General features: G+C 36.8%; 2 protein-coding genes and 1 long non-coding RNA gene across 3 annotated transcripts; 1 reads left to right on the top strand and 2 right to left on the bottom strand.

Moving 5' to 3' along the window:
* The first annotated feature begins 1,886 nt into the window (after window positions 1–1,886).
* On the top strand, window positions 1,887–4,444 carry LOC137002964 (zinc finger protein 431-like). The gene is made up of 3 exons (XM_067362949.1): window positions 1,887–1,944; window positions 3,453–3,762; window positions 3,847–4,444. The coding sequence occupies exons 1-3, from the start codon at window positions 1,887–1,889 to the stop codon at window positions 4,442–4,444; spliced, it is 966 nt and encodes a 321-aa protein (XP_067219050.1).
* Window positions 4,445–13,460: 9,016 nt separating this feature from the next.
* On the bottom strand, window positions 13,461–16,149 carry LOC137017028 (lysine-specific demethylase 5B-B-like). The gene is made up of 6 exons (XM_067380921.1): window positions 16,080–16,149; window positions 15,898–15,992; window positions 15,295–15,421; window positions 15,030–15,147; window positions 14,877–14,953; window positions 13,461–14,411 (listed from the first exon to the last, which is right to left on the bottom strand). The coding sequence occupies exons 3-6, from the start codon at window positions 15,346–15,348 to the stop codon at window positions 14,301–14,303; spliced, it is 360 nt and encodes a 119-aa protein (XP_067237022.1). The 5' UTR covers window positions 15,349–15,421; window positions 15,898–15,992; window positions 16,080–16,149; the 3' UTR covers window positions 13,461–14,300.
* A 2,200-nt stretch (window positions 16,150–18,349) lies between these two features.
* LOC137017030 (uncharacterized) lies at window positions 18,350–18,854 on the bottom strand. Its single transcript, XR_010894542.1, has 3 exons — window positions 18,811–18,854; window positions 18,528–18,704; window positions 18,350–18,413 (listed from the first exon to the last, which is right to left on the bottom strand). It is a non-coding gene; the product is annotated as an uncharacterized lncRNA (long non-coding RNA).
* Window positions 18,855–18,979: the final 125 nt, after the last annotated feature.

Below are 18,979 nucleotides of genomic sequence, written 5' to 3' on the forward strand. Positions count from 1 at the left end.
ATTGGTGTTTTATCCACATCATGTTGTGAGAAATAACAGTATTGTCTTTCAGTAGAGCAGTTTATAGGACTTCAATAATGTGTTTCTATCAGCAACCATTCAGAATAAAGTGAGATGATCTGCTAATGATCTGAATGTCTTGTTGAATGAGTGTTGATAGTCTGAGGATCATCAATATTAACAGAGAAACTGCTGAAAACACTCTTTATTTCATGTCAATAGTTCCTGTTTTCACCTCATTTATTATGCTGATGTCTTCAGATCTGCTGTAAATTGACACTTAAAGCTCATTTCATTGCTGTCAACAGACTGAGGGGATTTGTGGACCTCTAATATGAACAATTATTTTTGTCTTTATGCTTTTAACTGTTTTTCTTACAGTTCTTTACTACTTTTCTAGATATCTGTCAATATTTTAATGGAGAAACAGAATAAAGTTCTGAATTAGCATCAGTTGCTTTACGATAGACTGATATAAATTCTTAATGCGTTTAGTTTAGGTGTGAAATACAAAAGTTAATATAGTTAATATAGCACAAAAGAAAAAAAACATATTTCAGGCATATTCAGAACGAGAATCAGTTGATGACAATCAAACACTGTATTGAAGGATCGCAGTGAAGCCCAAAATACTCTTTGTCATTTTAAATCTTTATACTTTGCCACTTTCCTTCAAACCACTAGCTTTCACCTATTTGTCACCAAGAAGTTTTTAATTATTTAAAATATAATGAAATTTAGTATAATCTCTTATTCTTTTATATACATTATTAAATACAGGTCAAAATAACTGATTCCTTTTTGCATTAAATATATCTGTTACACTAAATGATGATGGGACATTAAAACATTTTGTTTTCACAAAAGTAATTTAAAACATTAAACAGACACATTTCATTTAGTGAATTTTCTATGTAAAATCACTTTTGTACATTTCATTTGATGCAGACACTACAGTTTGATGTCAGAGGGCTGTTTCATAAAACAAGATTAGAAAATAAGCCAGGCTTTACTTAGTCAGACTTATTGTCAGCGAATTCTGTTTCATAAAGCAAACTTAAATGAGTTCAAACTCAGTTACTCTGGCAACTTATGCTGGGAAACACATATATTATATATATATAATATATATATATATATATATTATTTTTATTATTAAAAGGTAAGTATGATGAATCAAAACATTAAAAGAGAAGTAATTTCTTAAAAATTAAGTGTTATGTAGCCCACTGAATCATTCTCAGACTTAATACTGACAACAATGGAAGCATAAGGCAGAATACTGTCAGGAAACTTGTCCTCCAAAAGAGGACAGTGGAACAAGAGGATTACCAAATCATTGTTTTAAGTGTTAAAATATAGCAAAAGTAACACACAGAAATTAAAAGTCAATAGACCTGTGACAAGGCCCCTGAATCAGGCCTTCATTTTTAATCTTTTATTAATCTTTAAGTGAGTGTTTCAGAGCCAGCAAAAGCTATGAAAAGAGTAAAAGAGTGACAGAGTAATGGTTGTTGTCCACACTGAAACTACCCACTGTAGTCAAAGCACAATAAAGACAGCTAGCCCATATTTTTCCAAGGCCCATATTTAATCTATACTCTGGTCTCATATATATATATATATATATATATATATATATATATATATATATATATATATATATATATAGGCTATGGTGACACGTTTTGCTATTGAAATGACTGTATATAATGTGTGTGTGTGTAACTTACAGGTTTTCTTTTTGTCACATCACCAGTCAAGCTCCTCCCACAGCAGTCACATCATCAGTAAAGCTCCTCCCACTGCAGTTCATGAATAAATGCTGGAATATTCCCATCAGATGAGCACTGAAGCATCAGGAAGAGCTGAAAACTGCAAAGAACATGAGTGATCCAGAACCCTGCAGAATGAAACACACTGAAGATACTGAAGAACAAAGAGGTTGGTGTTTATTCTTCATTCATTCATGATGCTGAACAACATTCATGTCAGAAAGATTCAAGCACTTCTGCACATTTAGAGAAACAGTTAAACTATGAAATTAAACAATGTTCTTTTCTAACAGGTAAGGGAAGTTTGAGAAACTTTCATATTGATGGTCAACATCAGATCAAACTAAATATTTACATATTTTACATTTATTTCATTTGGTTCACAATTTGCAGGAGTGTTACCTGAATTTAGCCATTTTCAATACAGTTTTCAACATTGTTCAACTTTCCAGAATGGCTGACAGGGTTGTGAGTGTAACTTGAGCAAAATCTCTTCTTACAGTAACTTTGGTAACAGGGTTGATGAATGCAGTCATTCATTTGTGTAAAAACTGAGACAATGGATTGAGATTATTTTCTTTTCCTCCCATCATGCTGTTGAAAGAGCCCAGATGATGTCACTTCCTGGGTGTTTTTGAAAGCAGGAAATCATGTCAGAAGTAACAGGGTTGAGTGAATCATGTAGGACACTGATAATAACACATTTAAAGATGCAGTCAGTCTAGACTTTGAGCATGTGAACTTTCTACAGATGCTGAAACGATCATGATATGATGTCACACTCCGTGAATCTCTTTTAAAAACATAAATAAATAATAATCACTCCAAACTTATAAAATATACAATCTAGTCCACTTTACTGCAAACTTGATCTTGTGTTTCTGGTGTCTTACATTCACATGGGTATGAAAGGAAGTCAGTGGAAGGAGAAGTCTGCTGTGAACGGCCCTTAATAATTACAGTTTTAGGAAAATAAAAAAAATGGCTGTTAATATCACATTAGATAATTTGGAAACAGTCCTCTCTTATACAGATCACTCATGTTGACATGCATTTCCTGTAAAGCTGTTTAATGTATGTAATGTATTTAACATAACTAGATTTGATTACAAGTGAAAATTGTAGAATTTCTTAAAAAACGAAGACAAAAAAGAGGTTAAGTTTATTACAATAACGGTTTTTAAATTTCAGCCTATATGTAGCCGTTGAGTACTACAGCCATATATTGGCTATAGATATCTGCTGTTTTTATATCATCATACGTCACCCAAATTACCACAATTTTAGGTTTTGGCTGCCTGAACTTGCTGGAATGATTTTTTTACTTAAGTAACATAACATAAAAATAAGTTTATAAAACATAAGTTATATAAAAATATACCTCAGTCAGGTATACATTTCTTATGCTTAGATTTAAGCTTTGAGCAAATGATGTTATGTATTTATTTTTAAATTGTCTTCTAAATGTCTAATTGTGTAATTGGCATGATACATTTTTACCTGTCAAATAAAATGTTATACTTGATTTATTCTGGACTGTGCATCAAAATGATCTGAATATTTTAAAGCAGATGTCTATTACAGCAAGTCTCAATTTTATGACCTTTAACTTCATATTTCTCTCTTTAAATTATTTTGATGTACTGAAAATTTAAATGACTTTTTCTTTCATTTCAGACCTGATGGAAGTGAAGGAGGAGAGTGAAGAACTAAGTGAAGTGGAGGAGGAACATCATGACAAACCTGGAGAAAAACCTTTGAGTCACTTAAAGACTAAAAATACATTTCTAAAGAAAAGAAGATCCAAGAAATCTACAACCTGCACTCAGTGTGGAAAGAGTTTCTCAACCAAACATAGTCTTGATGTTCACATGAGAATTCACACTGGAGAGAAGCCATTCACATGTGATCAATGTGGGAAGAGCTTCACACAAAGAGGACATCTTAAGGATCACATGAGAGTTCACACTGGAGAGAAGCCGTTCACATGTGATCAGTGTGGAAAGAGTTTCACAACCAAACAAAGTCTTGATGTTCACATGAGAATTCACACTGGAAAGAAGCCATTCACATGTGATCAATGTGGGAAGAGATTCAGTCAATCATCAAGCCTTAAAGAACACATGAGAGTTCACACTGGAGAGAAGCCACACACATGTGATCAGTGTGACAAAGCATTTATTGGGGAATCAGACCTGAAGAGACACCTGACAGTTCATACAAAGGAGAAGCCACATTCGTGTTCTGTGTGTGGAAAGAGTTTTTCACTGCTGCAATATTTACATAAACATGAGAAAACACACACTGGTGTGAGAGAGTACATGTGCTTTGAGTGTGAGAAGACTTTTACTGCAGCAAACAGTTTAAAACGGCACCAGAGAATTCACAATGGAGAAAAACCTTACAAGTGTTCACACTGTGACGAGAGATTCAGTGTGTCATCAAATCTGAAAACACATGAGAGCATCCACACTGGAGAGAAACCTTACAAGTGTTCACACTGTGACAAGAGATTCAGTGATTCATCAAATCTGAAAACACACGAGAGGATCCACACTGGAGAAAAACCTTACAAGTGTTCACACTGTGACAAGAGATTCAGTGATTCATCAAATCTGAAACGGCATGAGAGGATCCACAGCAGAGAGAAGCGGCACACACACGTGTGATCAGTGTTGAAAGAGTTTCTCTTTTAAAAAAATCAGCTGAAGATACACATGAAGATCCATGCAGTGGAGAAACCACATCACCACAGTCTGAAATCATGATAATTAGTTCATCTTTGTGCTGAGAAACAGTGTCTCTTCTGTCTAAGTTGGACAGTCAGATCTCTCCACCTATAGTTGGCGCTGTTGCTCTGTGGCTGCTGTTGAATTATCCAGGTTGTGGATGAGGAGCGGCCCCTGTGATTGTGAAGCACTTAGGGTGAACGGTAATACTGTACATAGTAAAGTGCTACATAAATGCCTCATTTATTTGTAGTTAGCTGTTTATCAATATGTGTTCCGATTCAAAGTTCACATCTAGCCAAGTACAGTTCAAATCCCCGGATGTGTTCTTGATCCACCCCTTATCGAGGATGCATTGAGAGGTGACTTGTGCGGACTTGAGACAGCCAGGTATCCCAGAATGCATCTCGCACTAACCAGCAAGCGTCAATAGCAGAGGGGAAAAACTGTGTAATTCAAACATACTACAGTTATTATGTCATATGTAGTTTAAAGAGTTTTTCAGGTAAGAATATACTGGTTTAAAGCTCAAATTTGTGGTTCATTGATAAAAGTAGTGCCTATTTGGAGTTTGGGTGCTCATCTACCCCGCCGAGACCAGCCTAACCTCGGCTAATCCTTCTGACATTTGCCACTGGTTCTGATGTTTCTGTAGTGGTTAAACGAGATATAATTAATCTTTTTTAATTCTAACAGGTGATCTTTGGTCTCATGAACCTATAATTTGTTGAACTAAAAGTGAAATCTCATAACTTTATATAGTTATGTGTTATAGTTTACTGTTGTGGCCTACTAGAGCGCTGACTTTGTATGGTTGACTGACTTGTTTGCTTTATTTTTTATTGTAGCTTATACTTTCATAATGGCAATTTGGCTATTATTGACCATTAAAACTGACATTTTACAAAGAGTCAGGGTTGTATTATATATTTGTATTGTTACAAGCTCTCCCAGTCTAGAGCTGGAAGACAGTAAACAGGGTTCAATTAAATTAGAAAGAGAAACAAAACCAAAGAACGTGGATGGTTCCCTTCAGTCCTCTGCCCCAGAAATGTGAAAGAGCCTGTCACAGACACGCCAGGCTCCAACACCCACCAATCACACACCCTGAGTACTGATCACAAACACCTGCACATCATCACCACGCCAATCAGCACTCACATAAAAGACACTCACACACTCAGTCACGTTGTCCGGTCTCGTTCGCATCAAGGAACTAAAGGTGCGTTCACGTGGCCTCATAATTCCTGTAGTTACGGGTTTCTAGCTTGTAAAAAGCGTTCACATCCTCGTAGAGCTCATAATTACAGCTTGTAAGCTGGGTGTTTTCTGAAAGCTCCCACATGTACCACGTGGCTGCTGTACCATCTGACTGCTGTAGATTCATTTAGGCGTTGATAGTGGTGCCATGGAAACGCATAATTCCCAGTCCAAGGACCAAAAGGACGTGAACAGCTCCGAATATAACGTCACGTGTTGTTATCCCAAGATTCCGGTTAATACGAGGTGACGTGAACGCAGCATTACCTCCATGACTCCCATTGCTACTTATCTGTCTCCCCTGTGCTCCAAGTCTGTGTGTGAGTGTTGTCCATCATCCTTGCATCTGATGTGCTACCGCTATTCTCCAGCATACAACCTGCAAACCACAAAGGACCGTATCACCTTTCATTATATCACCATTCACCTATACAACCACTGCCAACTTACCTGTGTTCCGGTTATCTCTGCTTGTGTCCAAATAAACAACCTTATCTGTGATCTTCTGTCTCCAACCGGTACATATTGTAACAGAGCCATTCAATGATATAAAATAAATTTATTTTAATTATGCAGGTTAAAATGGAAGCAAACAGTCTTCAGGAGAGGGGCTAGCCAAAAACACAAAAAAGAATTACTAATTGTTAGAAGAAGAACTAAATGACCTATGCAGGTAAAATAAATAAAGGCTTCCCTCCACTCCCTGGCTAACCAAAAACAGGGATAAACATTACAAAATAAAAAGTGGCACCCCCTCCCTACAGCTTCCTTTAACATAAAAATATTTAATATAAGAAAAATACAATACCTTTTAGTTACCAAAACAAAAAAAAGAAACCACTTCCTGGTAACGATAGGCCTGCAACACTGTTTTATCACTAGAGCACACAACAAGGGTGTGCAAAGTAGACCTTCAGACCAAAAGCCAGCACATTGGTTTTACACTCAGTTACACAGAAAACACATAAGTCTGGTGCAGGAGAAAAGTGAACCTCCAACAAGCAGTGTTCACTCTGCTCTTTTATAGTGGTAGCTTTGCAGTACACTCCTATTGAGCAACAGGTGTGGCTAGTTAACTGCAAAGCAAGCAGAGTCAGGAAGAGAGACAGAGCACAAGACATTTTACATTTACTCAGTTGGCAGACGCTTTTATCCGAAGCGACTTACAAGTGAGGAATACAACAAGCGAGTCATCATTACGAGGCAAATAGACACAAAAAGTGGTCACAATACAAGTCTTAGGCAATGATCAGAGTATCATAAGCTACAATAGAGAGGGATTAGAGGAAGTGAAAGATAGGTGTAAGAAATTTTTTTTTTAAGATGAGGTTAAGTGCTTACGAAAGAGATGAGTTTTCAGCTGCCTTTTGAATATTGCCAGGGATTCTGCATTCCAGATAAAGGCAGGAAGATCGTTCCACCAGCAAGGAACAGTGAACGAGAATGTCCTGGAGAGTGATTTCTCTCTGTGATGGTACCACAAGCCTTCGCTCCTTTAATGAGCGCAGGTTTCTGGTAGGAGTGTAGACTCGTAAGAGTGAGTGGAAGTAGGAGGGTGCTGAGCCTGTGGTAGATCTGTAAGCAAGTGTCAATGCCTTGAATTTGATGTGAGCAGCAAGTGGTAGCCAGTGAAGAGAGATAAAGAGAGGCGTGACGTGGGCTCTTTTGGGCTCGCTAAAGATGAGATGTGCTGCAGCATTCTGAATCATAAAGCTCTAAATGGTTTAGCTCCCCAGTACCTAAGTGAGCTCTTAATGCATTATAGTCCTTCACGTTTATTGCGATCTCAGAATTCAGGCCAGTTGATAATACCCAGAATATCAAAATCAACTGAAGGCGGCAGATCCTTTTCCTATTTAGCACCTAAACTCTGGAACAATCTTCCTAGCATTGTTCGGGAAGCAGACACACTCTGTCAGTTTAAATCTAGACTAAAAACACATCTCTTTGCTCTTGCATACACATAACACATTATCAATACATTAACATTTTTCAAATCCGTTAAAGGATTGTTACGCTGCAATAATTAGGTCGGCCGGAACCGAGAACATTTCCTATAACACTAGATATACCTGTACATCAGAATAAGAATGGCATCTCCGCTAATATCTGTCTCTCTGCTTATCCTGAGGTTTGCCGGGTGCTGGATCCAGGCCGTATCCAGATCAGATGGAGAACCTGTGTCTGGACCTGACTACAACGTAGCCCAGGAGACAATGGGCCTACAGACCCAGTTCTGGCTGCATCTATAATTCAGATTTTTAATCCCCGTATCCGCTTACATATATTTATATATAATCTATTTTTAATCTCTATAATAAAAATGTATAATTCAGATTTTGATCTCCATATCCATTTACATGTATTATATATATCTTCCAAGGGTTTTTTTCCCTCCTAGGACTTTTTTCCCAGTGCTAGCGCGCTGGGTTTTTCTCCTAGGGGTTTTTTTCCACCCCTGGGAGTCAGCCGACATTGGCTTAATGTAGCACCATCTTGTATATGTTACATATTACCATGCTTGGTTGTACAGCTTATTTTTAACCACTTCCCTTTTTCTGTGCTTCTAATATGTAAAGCTGCTTTGAAACAATTACCAATTGTAAAAGCGCTATATAAATAAATTTGAAAGTGCCAGTGTGGAGAGATGTGTTGATAATGTGTGTAAGTGCTGGTAAAAGTGTAGGGGCGTTGGCTTGTAGAAAGTGTGAGGGGATGGGATCTAGAGGGCAGGTGGCGGGATGGCTGGAGAGGAGAAGTTTGGATACTTCTGTCTCAGTGAGGGGGGAGAATGAAGAGAGGAGGTGTGTGGCTGTGTGTGTGGTTGGTCTGAGTTCCTGTGTGTGTGGAGCAGAGAACTGACTGCTGATGGTAGATGTTTTGTCAGTGAAAAAATTAGCAAAATTATCAACAGTTAGGGAAGAGGTGGGTGGTGGTGGAAGGGGACAGAGGAGAGAGTTGAAGGGTTTGAAAAGTGTGGCAGCTGCAATGTTGATGGTGCAAAAGCCTCCAACTAGCAAGTATCTCGTACAATTATATGATCACTTTGTCATGGAAGATCAAGACATCTTGATTATGGAGTGTCCACGTTCCTACATCAACCTGTTTGAGTATGTCGAGCGAAACACAGGTAACCTGACCGAAACCGAGGTGAAACTCATCTCTCGGGGGCTCATTGTTGCTCTTCATCACTGCATGAGACGAGGTGTTTATCATCGCACGCATATGAAAAACATACTTGTCTCCACAAAAATACCCTGCATGTAAAGCTGATGGACTTTCGAGGCAAACTGCTCGTCGAAGAAAGACGTGAGTCTGCTTTTTAAGCACAGTTCACTGATGACTTATTTACTACAGTTCACTGATGGTGTTTTACTGAACACTGAGCATGTGTTGCTTACAGGAGAAGATGAACCTCTATTAATCAGGGCAATCAGAAAGAACGCTGAATGGGCGATAACTGACGACATACGCAAACTGCTGGATGTGCTGGTCCTGAGAATAACTTGTTGCTTTTGGATTAGACCACGCGTGTCCAAAGGTGAGACCAATAACTAGTGTGAAAAACATATAAAGCCCTGACATGAGTGACAGTGAAATTATCAGTGGGCATCCAGAGAAAGTCATAGTAACAAATGCAGTGTGTTTCATGGTAACATTACCTTACATGAACTACATGTCTCAATCAAACATGACCAATCAGATCTCTTCTAAAAAACGTTTACAGAATGCCAGGAACTTTTTGAGCAGCTTCATGATGAAGAGTCACGGATGACGTTACAGGCCATTTTGGATCATGACTGGTTTAAAAGAAAACCAAAGAATAAGAAAAGTAAGCATGAGAAAAAGAGATTTTTTTTTTTTGACAGATTAAGGCCGCCTTGGCACCTCTTGACCATAATTAATATCATGCTCTCATGATTTGGCAGGTTCCCCTGCATTGGCAGCTCTGGGCCTATAGTTCAGCTGTATGGGTCATCAGCCGGGGACGGTTCACGCCTTTAACCCTGGGGCGTGGATAAGACCACGTGTGTCCAAAGGTGAGACCAACAACAAGTACAAAATGGAAATGACATTGCTTGAAAAAGATATAAAGCCCTGACATGAGTGACAGTAAAATTATTTGTGTCAAACCTTGATGAGTGTAAAACACAGGAGATTGACAATGAATGTTTAGCATTGAATAAATGTTCATGGGCATCCAGAGACTGTCGTAGTAACAGCAACAAATGCAGCGTTTTTCATGATAACATTACCTTACATGAACTACATATCTCAATCAAACATGACTAATCAGATCTCTTCTAAAAAACGTTTACAGAATGCCTGGATCTTCTTGAGCGCCTTCATGACGGAGAGTCACGGAAGACATTACAGGAAAAGTAAGCATAAGAAAAATATTTTTTTTTGATAGATCCAGGCTTCTTGGCACCTCTTGACCTTAATATCATGCTCTCATTATTTGCCAGGTTCCCCTGCTGAAGTTGATTCGGTGGGTGGTACTGTGATGCCGGCTGATAGAAATCCCAGCAGCAGCAGCAGCTGCCGCCAGATGTAAAAAATATAGACGTAGTGTCCGTGACGTCACCAGTAGAGTTCTGAAGAATGAACATTGAACTGTTTACTCCACCACATCTACTCTTCCATCTATTCCTCCACGTGTCCCTAAAACAAGAGGTCGCGTTAACTGAAAATTTTCCGTGATTGGTGGATTTTTTTAGCAGTGACAGAAAAAATCTGCCGCCCGTCAGTCATTTTGACAGATCCGATGAGGCTGGAAGTGGGCGGGGTAACAGTCTCGCGTTGGATGTGGGCGGAGTTAGCGACAAACAAACAATGTCGGAAGAAGAGAACATGGTAAAAAGTTTCTTTGTGTTGTTTTTAATCGATCACGTTTATTTGTTGTGTATTTATTCGATCATTTTTTGGTATTTTACAAATCGTCTCACGTTGCTTGCGCCCAGGTGAAAAAATAATATAGTAATTTATAGTAAATACTATAGTGTTTGAATTAATTTATTGTGGTAATTCTATAGTTGCTGTGATAATAGCAACTATAGTAATATAAACAAATTACTTTACCCAATATTGTAAGTTTTCTACAATTTTAGGGTATACTATACTACAATATACACTACAGTTTACTGTAGTAAAAACTAAAGTATACTACTGTATTCATAACAGTTTATGTTCATTATATACTACAGTATTCTGTAGTATTCATTAACAAAGTGTTGTAAATACCATAATATATACAGTATACAAAAAATTACTATAGTATGGTTCAAAAAGACTGTAGTATTCACTATAGTATTTTTTTCAACTGGGTGGTTACATATTCATGGTTTGTGATTGTTTGTTACTTGTTGGTGGTGCTGTATTTTATTTCATTGGTTAAATTGGAAAATTTTCGGTTAACGCAACCTCTTATATAGCATGTATATATATATATATATATATATATATATATATATATTGGTTAATGAAAATGAAGACACATTTTAGCATAGTTTTTATTTTGTAAACCACATTTTGTCTCGTTTTTATTCGTCAAAAATATTGCATTATATATTTAATTATCCTCATCGTCACATGTCCAGCATTTACGTTGCGTCTCGTCTCGTTTTCGTCACGTGATAAAGGTTCGTTGACGACGATATTTAGTCATAATTTTCGTTGACGAAAGCAACACTAGCTGGTAGGCTATGATAATTGCTTTTCCTACCTAGGCAGACTTGATATTGGTCTAATATATTAGTGTATGGGTCTGTCACGTGATTAAGGAACGACTCAAAAACCTGAAAGACTCATGAAATGAACTAATCAATTGAATCAACAGGTGAACTACTAGAAGTACAGAACCTATAGAATATTGCACATGCGCGACTGAACAAATTTTTCCGGACCTTTTTAAATAAGGTAAAAGTCACCGTAATCTTTACTGACATTAGCCCTATTCGGACGGGATTAGTTTGACATGGGGAGGTGGGGTAAAGTAATCATTACCAGAGCTTCTCAGTGATTTTAGTCCCGTCCGAATGTGCCATCTCAGTAAGCATCACGGACAATGTCAGTAAAGATTACGGCGACTTTTACCTTCTGAAAAAAGGTCCGGAAAAATTACCTCAGGTAATACTAATCTCGTTCGAATAGACCCGCTGTAAATATGTTTGGTAAAATTCCACCATTTCCTGTTTAAATGTAATTTTCTGCGCATTTTTCAAGCATGGAAGCACTTGAAGAAACACTCATTTGTGTTGTAGGTGGTGGGACAAGTCTTTGGCAAACCTCAAGTATTTACCACATACTATTCAGAGCAAAAAGAAGATCGAAAACACTTGTCAGAGGCACAAAACTAATTTTACCTTTAGCTAAGTGCCTATTACCATCATAATCCGATCAGAATTTAATTAATAAGTCACTTGACCGGACCTTACTGTTATATATAGTTTATATATTTAGATTATATTTGTGCCAGGTTTGCACACATGGTATGAGAAAGCAACATATACCCACATGACGTCAGGGCGGTGACGGCAGTTCGTAAATCGAGTTACCCCTCCCCAGAGTCGGCGCCAGAGCAGATCTACTGGAGGGGCATTGGGTCAGCGGCGGGGGGGCACTGACGTTTGAGAAATATTTTTACGCAGTGGCGACATCATAGTCCAACACAGCAGAAATGCAATAAAAAAAGAGAAACACGTATTATTATTATTATTATTATTAATTATTATTTGCGAGTTTCGTTTATTCTTGTTGTTGTTAATTTCTATATCATGTAGCCGCGTTTCCATTACAGATTTGCGCAAAACTTTTGCGATATTTTTTTTTTAACCATTTCGTTATTTTGGCTTGAAATTTCGTTTGTTGGAAATATGAACTGAATTTAGAAATGCTTTTGAAATTAAAAACGTTAATAAACAAAATGAAGAAAGCGTTTGGAGTGGAGTCACATTAAAAGCAGAAAGGGGTGGGGTAAAGTTATGCCCCCTCTCTCTACTCGAGATCCAGCTCAGTCACACACAGCGTAGGGCTGTCGTGAAGGCTATACGCAAATAAATGCAGTTTACCCATCTCTGACATGTCAGAAATAGTTCATCCACCTCTCAACAGTTTATGCACTTTCAGAAAACCATTAAGTAGGCCTACCACTGGTTATAAACATTAGACAACACCTGCCTCCACCATCATCAAAAACACCCCTGCATATAAGTAACAGGACAGGACCGCCAGGGGCGGTTCCTTCATTAGGGTTAGTGAACGCACCACCAAAGTGAGAAAGGGACGGATTTTTCAATCATGTTCAACCCAGAGCCGTTGAAAAACAGAGTTGCGACACTCCCATAGACTTCCATAGGAACTTTGGAATGCGGAAGTAGCGCGTGTCATGGAGCAGCCGATAGTTCTGCTGATAGAACTGATAGTTCCAGCGCTGAATGCCATTCATTTTCAGTGATTCCGAAGTTTGCTCGCTGGTAAGTTGATGAAATTACTGCATATTTGATATTTGAACGCATTACCTGACCTCTCATGAATCTAGTCAATAGTTGTATTTTATGTAACCAGCTTTAGTTAATGTTTATTGTAAGTTAATAACGCTAGTTAGACTCTAAATGCAGCTAGCACCGCAGTCAAGTGAGCCGTCATCTGCAAAAGCTCGGTCAAACCAGCCGCCGCCTGCATATTAATGCTCGTCTATTTGGGGAATTACAGTACGGATACATGGAGCGGCCAAAAAGCAGAGAAAGACGTGTATTTCAGAGGTTGTTCATACAATTTGGCCAATGACAAGTAAAACATATTAAAACTACATTTATGTTGCACAAAAATAAGCTTCAATTGTAGGCTACTCTAAGATATTTTAATGTGGAGTTTTACAGTAAATTAAAGACAAAGTCTGTCAAAATACATTACAACATTGGTCATTTTTTGCATTTTGTACTTCTTTAGGATGAACATCTCTCTGTCCACATCAATTTTCATGGGATTTTACTGTAAAGTTTTAAAGAAAATTAAAGGCAAAGTCTGTCAAAATACATTATAACATTGGTCATTTCTTGCATTTTGTACTGCCATTATTAAAATTCCTTCAGAGTTGACATGAAATTTTCAATGGATTCTTCTTTGGAATAAACATCTCTCTGTCTACATCAATTTTCATGGGATTTTACTGTAGAGTTTAAGAAAATTAAAGGCAAAGTCTGTCAAAATACATAACATTGGTCATTTCTTGCATTTTGTACTGCCATTATTAAAATTCCTTCAGAGTTGACATGAAATTTTCAACCGATTCTTTGGGATGAACATAAACTCTAAACCCTGTGAAAATTAACATGGGACAGGGATTGGAGTCTACAATATCAAGATCTACACAGTTCAAAGGGTCAAGTTAGTTTCACTGAGGTCAGTGTGATCATAGTTCAATGGTTTTCATTTTGTATTATTATAGTTGAACATTATGCCATTTGTAATAAGAGACAAAACAAGTAGTGCTTGAGGAAAAAAATGTTAAGTCAAAAAAAAAAAAAAAAAAAAGCTAATCACACAAACAACAATCCCAGGCCGTGTTTTTTGCTTGCTCAAACTGTACTTTGTTCAACGGCACGCACACTGCATGGAACCACCGTGTACAGCTGTCCCACTGTATCTGAAAAGGGACAAAACACTTTACTAGAAAGAGATCATGCAAACATTTTCTGCACCAAAGCCATTTTCAAATCGCTCCCCACAAGTTTACCTTTATTTCACCAAATATTACATTAATATCAGGTTCTCATTTACATTACTTGAGAAACTGCAGTAGACTAGTTAATGAACTTGACAGCTGCAAGAAGGCAAGTGCAAGGTAGAGAAGAGATATGGATGCATCACTGTGACTTGCAATGTATTTTGAGACAGTGAGGAGAATGTAAATTTTTTTTAAATGTTTACTCCATTGACAATTCTAGCAAACAAGTAATAATCCTCAATCTCTGAACCCTATACACTTTTCTCTTTCCATTTGAAAATAGTAAAAAAAAAAAAATATATATATATATATATATATATATATATATATATATATATATATACGTATACATATAAATATAACCAATTAAAAACACCGCCTTACCCAGTCAGTCATGGAAGGCCCTGGACTTGGTGGTTTAGATGCCGCACACATGGAGCAGTTGTTCTGTGCATCAAACACTAATGGAAATGGAAATTTTAGACTAAAAGTACATAAATGGCAATATAAATACATATGAAAAAAAAAAAAAAATACCTGATGCTTCAAGTATTTTCAGTGCCAAAGCCCTGCGTTCCTGGGCCATGTGTTTTTTAGACTTCCCAAATTCCATTTTAGGCAATTCAGGAAATGCCTCCATGACTGCCTTTGCCATCTTAAAAAAAAAAAAAAAAAAAGATATATGAGATGTACATTACATAAATATGCTGGCTAAAAACTAAGTAGCTCCTTTCCAAAAATACACAAATGGTAAATTTCATATTATTGTCAGAATAAAATCATTTCAACAAATGATTTGTACCATGAGGACAATCACACCACAGCTACATCCATCCAGTTGAATTGGGTGTTTCATAACAGCTCCTCTGAACTCAATATCCACCCAGTCTCTTGTACGGTGGTGGATGGTCCTGGTATGAAAGTATTCACTGTGACAATAAAATGTTACATTATAAACGTTATACAATTACATTTTATTTTATGAAGAATTAGAAAGACAAAAAAGGTTGTGTAAAAAAAAAAAAAAAAAACTCCCACTCTATCACCATTTCAGTCATTTAATGAATTTTAGCTGCCATATCCCTCGTTTTTTTATTTTTTTATTTTTTGACAGTCTTATAAATTACACAAGAAGAGGGGATAGATGCTCTTGGAATGTTGGATTAATTTAACTGGCTCATTTTTAACCATCAAACTCTGTGCAGCACCATTACTAACATTATCTATCCAGCGTTTAGGACCCGTTGTCAATAATAGTAACCATTTTGACCATTACCTCTGTAGTTAAACTCCATTTATGGCCACTCTGCCCATCTACAGTGCTTTATTGCCTGTTCTACAATTTAGACAAACAGATGCAATGCGCTGTATGTGGTCATGGATAATAACGGAGATTGCCAAGTACCAGAATTTATGTGCAGCAAGTTCTGATTCCACCTGCTCTGCAGAGTTTGGTAAAGGATCAAGATAGTACACAGAGCTTTCTGCTGCATTGATGTACTGTAATAAAAGTATGCATTATTTAAATATTCGGAACAAAAGACAATTGGAATGTACATAACTATAAATTGTTAAATGTGACCAAACCAGAAACTTCCAGTGTGTTTCTCCAACATTAATGAAAGATACAATGGCCTCGTAGTCGTCAAAGTTAACCTGTTACATGTAAAAAAAAAAAAAAAAAAAGTTATTTTAACAGTAATAAGTTAGTTTAATATTTATTTAAACTACTATCACACTCTGCATTTGTACATCTACCAAATAAAAACAATGTACCTTTGACAAACTGTCTTCTCACTGCTTTTCTGTCCCCAGTGAGGATCACATCGGCTGTGTAATGGTTCATGATATATATTTTTTTTTCCAAATGAAGCTTGGTGACAGTGTAATGCATTAGACACTCAATGATCTAAAATAATGTTAAAAAAATGCAAACACATCAGAATTTATTACGATTTTAATAAATTTAACGATCATGCTGCTACCGTTTCACCAACATACCTCGCCTGTAAGCCATGTGTGAGGCCTAAGCGTCCGGAACTCACTGAGGAGGACTAAATAGCTTCTCCCTCTAATTTGAGAGGGAACCACAGAAATAACCACTTCTGTGTCTTTTTTTTTTTCCACAAGGCTTTTAGCTGAGGGTCAAGATAACACATTTCTTTACTCTAGAGATAGTATATAAACAGACAATTATGGTTACATAAACAATGCTGTGATAATATGTAATCCAGCTGTAATGTTGGATTTATGATCACACAAACCTGGAACAACATTTTGATGCACAATCTTATAGAATTTTATATAAACTTATTGTAAAAGTTAAAACTCAGAAGATTCATCAGAACACATTTGAATAATTACTTGCTGTGCTGACTTTTTTTTTTTTTTTTTTATACATCACCTGGGATTGAGCGTCAATGGTGGTACTTTTTGTTTTGTCCTGCTTCCCTGTCATAGTGGATGTAGATGGAGTGTCACATTTGACCACGTCTTGTGAATTCTATTAATAAAAATGGAATATAAATTATACAAAAATTCTACATTTTTATAAGAATCCTTAACACATCTGAACAACTACTCATGACAACAACAATTTGTTTAAACATCACCTGTAATGGAGTGCCCTTTGTGTCTTTCCAAATCTCTGTCATTGCAGTGGATGGAGCATCACATTTGACCATGTCTTGTGTATTCTATACAAAACAGGACATATGCCACACATATACATATACATAATTAAATGACTTCAACTATAATTTCAACAAAGCATGCATATTATATACTCTAGACTGGTTCCCAACCATAGACTGTAAAAAAGTTCCCAACCTGTGGGCCGCGGCGAGAAATAAAAATTTAAATATTACTACAATACAAAATTCCTTAATTTATTAATGCGTCACATGTAATTAAACTAAATTTAAAAACACACTTAAAACGATGCACCACCTCTCGGACGTATTCTGTAATTGCTTCGGTTCAGCCCAGTCCGTTTCTCATTGTGCTGCTGACTGAACGGTGGCTCAAAACGCAAACTAACCCTCAGTTGGGAAAGAAACCAGTGTTCTGGTGGATGTTTGTTGGATGACGATAGTAATGAAGGTAAAGATGATTATACAGTTGACATACAGGAGTGACATACTAATGCATAGCGCAATTATTGATGCGCAAACAAATCGTGCATGTGCGCTCTCGACTCACTGGTCGATATAACATCGTATTTCTGCATGAACACAGTTCAATATATTCGCGTAGTCGTCAAAATTAATGTACTGTGAGTGTTTTACGGATGCTTGCCGAACAAGCCTGTTTGAGAAATTCGAGGGGATCATTGGTGTTGTTACATGGTAATAAGCGTGGCAGGTTGCCTTGTAATTATTTAAGTTACTGTATTACGGAGCAAAGTACGTACTTACATTATAAAGAATGTCTGCAAAGTATGTTTGCAAAAATAACTAAAGGTTTAAATCTATTTTTAATTTATTCTATAAAGAAATAACATGGGGTTGAAAAGTAATAGGAATAATATACAATATAGTAACTAAAACAACCTGTGTTTGGATAAATTCATATTGTACATCAGGCACTTTTGGCTGTGGAGAGTTCTCCCTTTTTTTCTGTCAAAAAAAAAAGAAAAAAAAAAGGTTTTGGGTGATTTTAACAGAGCATGACTTCAAACAATACTTGGTTAGACAAAATAGCCTTTACAGAAGTTACAATTACTTATTTTTAAGAATGTAAAATGACTGAAGACAACTTCAGGATGTAGAATAGTCAAATCATAATGCGTTTTTGTATGTCAGCATCGTTAAAACTTTTTAATGATTACCTTGAAAGGTAATTTTCCATCACTGACTGTGAAACGTATATGCCTTTACGCTTCCTGCTTTTTTTCCACACCTCCATTTCCACTTTAAATGACTTAAATATATACATGTTTTCAGACACAAACCCACATATATACAAAAATTGTGATCAGGTTAAACTACCAAGTAAGGCATTTACACTGAACTGACTTTAAGTAGTACTCCATACTTTTTTCCTGCATCTCTCCATATCCGCATATTCAAGGAGGAGAGCATCATGCATGTGTTGGTAAACTGCTACAAAGTCATCAAGTCTTTTGCACCTCTTCCTTTGGAACTGGATGTTCTTTAGGTCCCATTGACTTTTTTCCATAATTCCTTGGGTGCGGTTATCTTGAGTAAAGTTCTGAAAGTTTTAAGTACATCTATTATCCGTTCACATTTTAAGGACAATAAAAGAAAAAAAAGAAAAAAAAAAAGAAAAAAAGATTAAATTTTGAAAACAATTTTACCTGTTTCTTTGACTGTTTAACCTTGTTGTACACTCTACTTAGTTGATGGTACACAGGGCCCGTCCTAGATCCCCTGAAGACCATTTAAAGTTTGTGAAAGAACTGGACACAAATGCTGCATTGAATAATTTGTCGTCCTAAACCAATGACTCAAACCTACCTAGCATCA

The sequence above is a fragment of the Chanodichthys erythropterus genome, chromosome 3, assembly GCF_024489055.1.
Source record: "Chanodichthys erythropterus isolate Z2021 chromosome 3, ASM2448905v1, whole genome shotgun sequence".
Lineage (NCBI taxonomy): Eukaryota > Metazoa > Chordata > Actinopteri > Cypriniformes > Xenocyprididae > Chanodichthys > Chanodichthys erythropterus.